This window comes from Porites lutea, chromosome 13, assembly GCF_958299795.1.
Source record: "Porites lutea chromosome 13, jaPorLute2.1, whole genome shotgun sequence".
Lineage (NCBI taxonomy): Eukaryota > Metazoa > Cnidaria > Anthozoa > Scleractinia > Poritidae > Porites > Porites lutea.
This window is the reverse complement of record NC_133213.1, coordinates 562307-572500: the sequence shown is the minus strand read 5'-3', so window position 1 is coordinate 572500 and position 10194 is coordinate 562307. Positions and strand designations below refer to the sequence as shown.

Sequence of the window (10194 nt, the reverse complement as noted above, 5' to 3'; positions counted from 1 at the left end):
TTCTGAGTTCCTTTTTGACGTACGGGAAGTTTTTTTGACGCAAATCTGTTTATACAACCTGAGGATACTTATTTACATATCAACGGATTTTCACAAGCGCTCTTAAAACTGCGTCAATCTCGTCTAACAATTAATGTTCCATGATGATGATAAAGCATATTAACAAGGCACATCATTTTCCGCCACAAGAAATTGAAATGCCCCTGGAAAACGCAGAAACCATTTCGCTTTCCACGTACCAAGGGCGCCCAATATCAATTTTCGGAAAAACCATTTGAGATCTAGGATTTTCGAAACATTTGTTGTAAAATTTCTTGCTTGCCTGGCTGTCCTAGGATTTTCGAACATCTCAGTAAAAGATGGTATAACTGCCCATTTTAAACGGATTTTTACCCCAAAAAGCTCACTTAGAATTTTCGGGAGCCTTTTTTCTTCCTGAAATTTTCGAAAAGGTTAGTTTTGAACCCTATAATTTTCGGATTGCTGAACTTTCAGCTAGGGAATCCGAACAGATGAAAATTTTTTAGGGGATAAAAACTATATGCCTATATCTACCGTTCAAGTACTAAAATACGTTTAGCAATGCTATGTCTAAGTGGTTTTAAACTATATTCTCGTTGCATGGGTACCGATGACGTACCACTTGGTGCTATTGTCCTTCGTCGAATAAAAGTATTAAGACGCGGTAGTATTTAAAGCTTCACGCTTGTGGGACTGAGTATACATGCAAACGATTCCAATGAAAGTAACAGCTATACCAGCATTAAGAATAAACAATAGCTGCAAGTTACGATTCGAAGTAAACACAATAAGACTTTTTGTAGGGGCTTTTTATCAAGATTGGCAAGAGTAGTTATTTGCACTAAGTTTTCGAAACACGAATTTTATCGCATCAGATGTTCTCCTCCTCCTCCTCCTACTCCTACTCTCAACAACGCTTTCAGATCCTTTATTATTTTCCTGTTTCACCTTTAAATCTGGATACAATCGTCAACAAATAAGAAAGCGTCATTATGTTAATGCTCTGCCACGGCTACTCCAGTGCACAACCTACCAATGTACCTGCTACGGCTACTTTTAGAACACATCGATCAGTACTAGTAACTAATAAACACATCCTTTGGAAAATAAAAGTTACTACTAAGATGTTCGATCGAGCTGGCTTATCAGTCAAGAGTGTTGCTTGAGTAAACAAAACAAACTGTTCATTATAAGATAGAACGTAAATCAAAATACTGGAATATTCAGTTTTCAAAAAACTAAGATGGCACTTAAACAAAAAAAAATTAAATCATGATTAAAAATCTAAGTTGGCAAATGTTTAAATGAAACTAGCGAACTAATATATGGCACGTCGTACTGAAACCACTATCCTAATGGTAGTCAACACGATCACAGTTCGTTCCTTGTTGTAGCTCTTTCTTGCTTTTGTTTAGGAGACTGGGCGGAAGCAAGGTAAAGCGCGTACTTGCTGGATTGAGACCATATGGTTTTCCTTTCGGAGCTTGGGTGTTCGCAACCGCAGACAGAGCCCCAAACTTTCCAGTCGCATCCTTGCCAACCCCACCCGCCGCCGTAGTAAGGAGCAGCCTGCAATCGCGTTTTCCCTGTATTGCTGGTGACTGTATGGTAGCGGATGCAGGTGTCACCTTCACAGTTACACCAGACACCAATGTGATAGTGGCAATCACTGTAACTCTGGCATCCAGAAGGAGCAATAGTGCAGGAGTATTCTGGGTGTTCTGGTGTAGCTTCGTCAGTAAGGTCAAACTTCTGGAGGTCCATACCGTGTAAGTGGTTGTATGAGCAGCCAAAGTTCAAATACCCATTGTAGAAATATTCCATATTAACGGCTTTTATGAGAGCGGGTGTTCCAACGGATTTCTCCTGCAAGTATTCCCAGATAGGCATAAGGGTATACTCTATGAGGTCTGGGTGAGTTTCGCCTTCTCGCATGAACTGTTCAATAAGCTCGGCCGAACGATTGTAGAGTAGCCCGGTTCTCGTTTCTGCAGTTCCTCCCGTTACACAAAGAGAACCGCTCAGTTCCATGCGGCTGACTTTTGCAATTTCCTCTTGAGTGATATTTGAACATGCTGAAACATTCAATGCTTTTGGATCCAAGGAACCGGCCAGGGATACACAGCTTTTGACCGTGAAGTCTCGTTCAGTGTACTTTTGTGTTTCTTCGGCAAAAGAGTACTCGATGATACTGGATCCTCGAGTTACGCCAGTGATGATGTGGCTACCCCACTTTTTGAGGAAAATCTGGTATTCTCGCCATGATTCGACTAGCCATGGTTTGCTGATGTTTGAAGCTAGGTTCTGGAAATCGTTCATAAACTGTGGTGATGGAGTTCCTTGCAGCAGACAGTCTTTCGACAGCAGCAGAATGTTGGCCTTTTCCTTCAGATCCAGGGACAAACCAGATACATCTCTCTTTGTGCTGCTGATACTTTTCGTTATGACATCCAAGGTAAATCCAAAGCTAAAGTCAGTTTGGAAGTTAGCTTGCAGTTCACTGGTGGTTGCAATGGAGCTATATAGCGCTGCTGTGTCTCTGTAATAATTGGTGTTTCTAACAGACTTGTGAAGTGGCTGATTCTGTATGCAATGCTCTTGGATAAGGGAAAACAGGTGGATGCCGTTGGGTGCAGATCCTACTACATCTGTATCTGGGAGATATATAGATTGCCCAAGAAAATGGGTGTCATTGCCAGCAGGCTGAGAGCTGCTTCCTACCAGGGTCAAAGAGACAAGGAATAGCACAACGTCGAACATTGTGTCGCATGAGTTAGAAAGTACTCAACTTACCAGCAATTGGCAAACCCTATATATGCAGCAGTGTAAACTAAATTTACTTTCTGACGTCAATTACGCGTTTCAGAAAGCAACGCAGGAACAAACAAGCTAACATTTACTTTCAAACTTACCAAACTGTGAACACTTAAAAATCTGTGTGGAATGTACATTGCGAGAAACAGCTGAAGAGAATCGGTGTGCTTCTGTCATGAAACATGTAGGGTTCACGGTTTCTCTTCGTTCATTTTAGTGACCTTATCTTACGTTTGGAGTTTCTGATTTTTCAACCACTATGCAGGGATAAAAATGGATGTAGCATAAACTGAAATATCAACATGGTGCCGCGAAAGCTTATTTTAATAAGTGCTGAAGAGTCGGTGTTGAGTATGAGCTAAGACTTTTATTTGTATAGCACCCCGGAGCGGATTCCACTGCAGGACTTTTTCTTTACTTTGCAAAAACAACGGTCAACTGCGAGGTGACATTTTTGTTGATATAAACCGCGCAGTCTTGTTCTGCCTTTATGTAGCTTATATAGTATCTAGTATTTTTTTCTAGGCTCCTGATTATGATCCTATTCGTATTTCCCTCATACTCATCCCAGTCGTCATCAGAACGTTAACTTTGTCGGTTGCTTTTAATCTTCAGTCGTTCTCGCTTACTCTGTCTTTTGGAGCAACTACTGGACCAGCAGTTCTTTTTATTTATTTACTAATCTTTATTGATATAGGTATTACCAGATTTTCAAAAGTCTTAACTTGAATCTATTTCCTGATTTTGAATACACGTGTCCAAGGAACCGCCATGTGTTTTAAGAAACAGAAGGAAACCTATTTACTTCTCTGGTTATGCTTAGTAGTTCAAAAATCAGAAACCCCAAACGTAAGATCACGTGACTGAAATGAACTAAAAGAAACCGAGAAACCTAAATTTTTCATGACAGAAGGAAACCAATTCTCTTCTGTGGTTTCTCCCAAGGAACATTCCATACATATTTTTGAGTGTTCACAGTATGGTAAGTTTGAAAGTAAATGTTACCTTGTTTGTTCCTATGTTCCTTTCTAACAAGCGTAATTGACGTCAGGAATTAGATTTACTTTAGACTTTTAAAAATGTAGTGCTTCATATGTAAGGTTTCTCAGTTGCTGGTAAGTTGAGTAACTGCTAATTCATGCGACACAATGTTCGACATTGTGATATTTCTTGTCACTGTGGCTTTTGTCGGGAGCAGCTTTCAGCCTGTTAACGATGAGACCTAACGACTGAAGAGTAAAAGTGACTGACCGAATTAACGTTCTGATGACGACTGTGATGAGTATAAGAGAAATACGAATAGGATCATGATCAGGAGCCTACAAAAAATCCTAGATACTATACAAGCTACATTAAGGCAGAACAAGAATGCGCGGTTCATATCAACAGTCATGTCACCTCGCGGTTGACCGCTTTTTTCTTTTTTTTTTTGAAAAGTAAAGAAAAAGTCCTACAGTGGAATCCACTCCGGGGTGCTATACAAATAAAAGTTTTAGCTCATACTCAGCACCGGCTCTTCAACACTTAATAAAATAAGCTTTCGCGGCAACATGTTGATATTTCAGTTTATGCTACATCCATATTTATCCTTGCCTATAGTGGTTCAAAAATCAGGAACTCCAAACGTAAGATAACTTGACTGAAATAAACTAAGAGGAACCGAGAACCCTAAATGTTTCATGACAGAAGCAAACCGATTCTCTTCTGTGATTTCTCCCAATGAACATTCCACACATACTTTTGAGTGTTCACAGTTTGGTAAGTTTGAAAGTAAAGGGCGGTTTACACGGTACGATTTGTCGGCCGGACGGCGTCTGGGCGGAAATCTTGCGTGTATTGTAACAGCCGATGAGCGACCGATTAGTGAATCCATGATTTTTTTTTTTTTTGCCAGAGATGTTTGGAAGGACAATTATCGGTAAACACCTTTTAGAAGCGCACGGTGACAAAAATTTTCTTAATGAGGGCCAATTTTCTGTTCTCAAGAAGTGCCGAGGGAAATTTGACTGCCTCGTTTATGAAATGCTATTCATCAGGGAACTGAGGCCTAGCCGTAACACTCAGGGTGACTCCATCAGTGCTAAACTCTTTGTTTAGCTTGTGGCATCTTTTTAATGAACTATTGTTCTTTCTTGTATCCATATTGTTTCTTTTCACTTGATAATGACGTCCGAGAACGTCGAAACGTCGTGTATTTTTGTAGTAGTTGAGGTAATCTTTGAGGCTCCTAGGGAGGTGAAGGAAGGGAATCTTGTCTACTGTAGGGCGTGCCAGTTGCTGTCGGATGAGGAGACGGCAGCTTTGAAGCAGTTTAGGCGGAGTTTCTGGTAAAACTGATCAGAAGTATGTAAATATCACAATAGAACAACGTGCAAAACGAAACATTACAATGAAAATCGGTCATGCGTTCATCCAAATAAAGAATAAATTCCTTTGGCCAACTCCTTTGGGTCCTTTTACTAAAAAATGAGGTTATGAAATAATTACTGGAAATTGAATTTCATCATATATTTAGAATTGTCAAACGAGACTTTTACTTGATATTAGGGGGATAGGGGTGGGATGTGGCTTGCAGGGGGGGAGGGGGGCTGAGTCCTATATAAAAGTAGTCAAGGCTATGGACAACAACCCTTAAAGGTACCAGACTCCATATTCTGGGTATCTGGCTTAAGTCTAAATTAAGCCCTAAGAGGTAGATTTAAAGAAACTTTTTTTCTGGTCAGTGAATAATAACCTGCTCAGAGCCACATGCAAGACAAAAATACGTTCTTCACAAGTTGTTCCTGTTTATTTGCCATTTTCTTTGAAAACGAATTTTGACATAGAAACTGAAATAATAAAAAATATAACAAAATAATTAAATAATAACTCAGTGAGTGCTGCTAAGAGGGTCCCCTTCAGGAATTCTTTTTGTAGATACTAAACAGATTTAGGGCTACTAGAGTGAAAGCTTTTTTTATTAGTTTCATTTACGCACCAGCTTTAGCCTGAAGTATCTTTCTGCATGTTGTATCAGTAGCTAAGTCTGCGGGCCTTTTACTCTGTAAGTTTCTCTGGTAAACGTTTGCTCCGTAATCTATAAGCAGTGAGGTACAGTCTTCATATCCGCCTAGAGCTGCAGTATGCAAAGGTGCCTGGTGTCTTTTGATTGCATTAGGATTGGCCCCAGCATGAAGTAACACACATTCTACATAACCTCGAAGGCAAGCGACATGCAAAGCAGTTCCAAATTGATTCCCAGATTTCTCCAGATTCGGCACCCATCTGCATTAGTATTTCTAGGCAGTGAACGTGTCCATTTAATGCAGCCTCATGAAGGGGTGGGAAGGTAACTGTCAATGAAGGATTCACTTCAGCCCCAGCTTCTATTAAAAGACGGGTACACTTAAGGGATCCTTTGGCACAAGCAAAACACTTCCATCTATGTTACGTGCATTTGCTGGTAAAAATTAAGGAAAAACCACCAAAGTAAAGTATAACATTTATTAACGGTACCGCAACAGTCGAGTAGTGGGCAGGGCCATGTTACTCAGTTAACCGTTGCATTCTTAATCTTCTCCTGGAGCATAGCCTGCTAATAGGTACCCTACTTGGAAAATTCACTCGGCTGATGCCTTACTCATCCTGCACCTAACCGATTAGCCTGCCCTCACGTTACATAAATATAAATGAGTGACATTTGTGATTGGGAGGCGTGGTGGTCTAATGTGCTGGAGTCAAGATCGAGCAGGCCAGGTTCGATCCCTGATCAGGTTCATTGTGTTGTGTTGCTGAGCAAGACACTAAAACAGCGCCTCTCTTCCTGTGGGTGTATTTATGAGTTTCGGTGAATAACTTCAATGCTGGGAGTAACCCGGTAATGGACTAGCATCCCATCCCAAGGAAGTAGAAATATTCCTTGTCACTTCATATTACACAAACTGTTTAGAAATACCAGTAAGCACAAGCTTATAGGTCACTGGGCTTGAATGCAGGCTTAAACCGTTTTTATAATTTATAAAACATGCTTGGGACACTATTGTGAAAAATGGTGGGAGCGAGGGGAGGGAGGGAGCATGCCCACCATGGATTAATTAAGTCGTTCCAAGTAACTGGAACCAAATTTCAATGATTTCAATTTCAGATTTCAGCACTGGTGTTTGAGCCTTATGATGACTTATAGGATATTGCCCCCACCCTGCGAGACAGATATCCCCTTCTCTTTCTGCTCAGTGAGAGACGAGGGGAGGAGGGTAGCAGAAAGAGAAGGGAATATCTGTCTTGCAAGGTACACAGCCCCTACATCTCTGGTTATGCTGTGTGCGTTGACAAAGACTATAATACTACACAAATTAACCTCCTGATACAGCCATCTCACACAACCCTGCTACTAAAGTATTGAATTGTGATGGCTGCATGCAGAGTGAGTTGGACATATTTTCAGGCTATACAGCAATAGTCTGATCTCAGATGTTTATTTTTGCGTTGCGTTTTTTTCCTTGAGTGTGAGGACCACTCTCTTGCACTCAGACTTTTCAGAGCATGAGGTGAATACTTTGACTCACTGCGATCTCAACAAACTCATGGTAAAATGGAGGGTCTGCGGATAAACTAATGCAGCAGTAGTACATACATCAGCTCCTTCAGAAATCAGGACATCTACGACGTCAGGATGACCACCAAGACACGCCCATGTAAAGGTGTCATAAGATCAACAGTTCCACCATTAATATGAGCCCCCCAAAAAACAGCAATTTTATAAGTTCAACGTCACCACGTCTTGCTGCAATATGGAGGGCTGTTTGCTGATTAATTGGATTAGCAAAGTACACAGAGACTTCTTTACATGTCAGCAAACTCTTTATGTATTCTAGTGGATGCTGGTTATCCCTGATTGCTTGCAAAAGAAACTCATTTGAGTCCATCATTTAATTCAGCTGCAGACAAACAAAACATACCTATCAAATTTTATAAATAACTGAGATGCTATATTCGCTCTGATTGGTTGGTAGGTGTGTTTAGGTGAGAGTACGTAAACACTGTTGTGACGTTTTAGGTTATGCATTTTTGGAGAAATATTTTTTAAAAGCAACAGAGCACTTTTTCTGTGCTTACATAGCCTCATCGAAACACTCAGGGTGTTGGGACAATTCTCGAAAATTATTCAAACCCGAGATGGAGTTGAAGGTTTGCATAACTGTCTTGAATTCTCCTGACCCCCTTCGTGTTTAGACGAGGCTATGTTAACACGGAAAAAGTACTCTATTGCTTAAATACACGACAGAACAACCGAAAATTATATCTGTATAATTTTAAATGCAAATTAAGCATTTAAAAAAAAAAAAAACAGATACAATTTTATGTCTTGCTGTAGTCAGTTATGGAAAATATTGTGTTCCAATGTGATAGTACTGGTCTGGTTGCACGTACAGACCTGAAGTGTCGCTCAGCACTAGATTATCTCGAAGCGGCGAACGTTTCACAGAAAATTGTTATGTAAAGTTGCGGCTTGCAGCATCTTGTCGCTGGAAACTCTACAAAGTTCCTTTTTACATCATATGTCTTTTTCAGCGTTTGTGCAAAGCAGCAATTACCTCAAGGCTTGACCCAGCCGAGAAATCATTTGGTTATTTCCTAAATCATTTCCGAGTGTGACATGTAAAGAAGTCTCTGTGTACTTTGCTAATCCAATTAATCAGCAAACAGCTCTCCATATTGCAGCAAGACGTGGTGGCGTTGAACTTATAAAATTGCTGGTTTCTTTAGGGGCTCATATTAATGGTGGAACTGTTGATCTTATGACACCTTTACATGGGCGTGTCTTACAAGATCTAACAAGATCTAACAAGTACCGTTCGAGTGTTCCAGAAGTTGTCTAGTGCTCCTACGGCCCGTTTCTCGAAGCTCCCAGTAATTACCGGGCCCGTTAAGTTGTCTAGTTTTCCATTCCAGAGGGGAGTTTCAAAAGTTTTGACACTTGTACAGGGAAGTTTTCAGCGAAATAAACAAAATGAACTTTATTAGAGGTCAGAACACACCTTACTTTTCTCTAGACTTTGAATTCGAAATATGATTTCGGGCCCGTTAAGTTACCGGGTCTTTCGAGAAACGGGGCCCAGTGGTCGGTTCGACCAGGAATAATGGAAAAGCGAAAGGGCAATGGAAATGTCTGGCCGGCATTAAACTTGTTTACTATGTATCAGGGTTCTTAATCTACTCTCAGCCCAAGGAATATTTGTCTGCCATCTCATTTGCCCACTTTTACTGAAAGACCATTGCAGCATAAAATTGTCAACAGAGTTATCTCTAGAAACACACATCATATTTGAGCTCTTACTCGGCCTAAAACCCAGCACTTTACAGCACAGCACCGCGGCGAGCTAGACGACGGATAGCTGGCTTGGTTATGCCCTGGATGTTGTCTCTTAAAATGTTGCGATGACCCTTAGCGCCGCCCTTTCCTAGACCTTTGCCTCCTTTACCACGTCCAGACATGATTTGGTTTTGATAATCCAGCAGCGAAACTGCGAGTGAACAAACCCTGGTAAATTCGCTGGCGCCTTAAGTTGTCTAGCTGAACCTCTCGGGAAACATAACTTTCAAAACAAAGGAAAGCCGAACGCTTTGCATTTATTTTTCCGGGTGAAGAGAATACTATTATAATAGTAGTTGTGAGATAACAATTATTACTTGAGAAAGTGCCAGATTTATCAGAATTAAATCTATTCAAGAGAGCTTTATAATATGAGCTTACATTGTGTACATATTCACAATTCAGTGATAACATTTAATAGAGTACTAAAGTGATGACGTCATAAAAATGAAATTTCTGATTTTCTGGGATTTGTCAGGATATTCTGAAAGAACAATGTCCAAGAGGCCTACTTGCCAAAAATGAGCATTTCGGGGCAAATTGTCTCTGAGATGTTAGCCGGTTATACTCGGAAAACTCCATACAAACCCTTTTAATGTTTTTTTGGGTCGACGCAAAAAAATTTAGAAGGGTTTGTATGGAGTTTTCTAAACATAACTGGGCTACGATCTCAGAGACAAATTGCCCCGAAATGCTCATTTTTGGCAAGTAGGCCTCTTGGACAATGTTCTTTCAGAATATCCTGACAAATCCCATAATTTCACAAATGTCATTTTTATGACGTCACACTTTAGTACTCTATTTCACTTCGTTTATTGGAATCAGTAAACACCTTAATTGAAAGTCACAATTCAAATGAGCCCAATAAACAAATTACATCCATTGCCGAAAGCTCTTTACATTAAAGCAGCCTTAACTTTCCTTAGGTTTGCAGCAAAACACTTCTCAATATCTTAAATCTTCGGCGATTGTTTCAGCTATATGTTGCTGTAATACACGTATTATGT

The 10194-nt window shown here is 40.3% G+C and overlaps 1 protein-coding gene and 1 pseudogene across 1 annotated transcript; both read right to left on the bottom strand.

Moving 5' to 3' along the window:
- Nucleotides 1-1392: 1392 nt before the first annotated feature.
- LOC140923532 (DELTA-thalatoxin-Avl2a-like) lies at nucleotides 1393-2781 on the bottom strand. Its single transcript, XM_073373610.1, has one exon. It carries the CDS (start codon nucleotides 2779-2781, stop codon nucleotides 1393-1395), a length of 1389 nt encoding a protein of 462 aa, XP_073229711.1.
- A 2079-nt stretch (nucleotides 2782-4860) lies between these two features.
- LOC140923531 (uncharacterized) lies at nucleotides 4861-7742 on the bottom strand (annotated as a pseudogene).
- Between the last annotated feature and the right edge of the window lie 2452 nt (nucleotides 7743-10194).

Excerpts from the sequence above, each read along its gene's own strand:
- LOC140923532 (XM_073373610.1), bottom strand. The coding sequence starts at position 2,781 with ATGTTCGACGTTGTGCTATTCCTTGTCTCTTTGACCCTGGTAGGAAGC.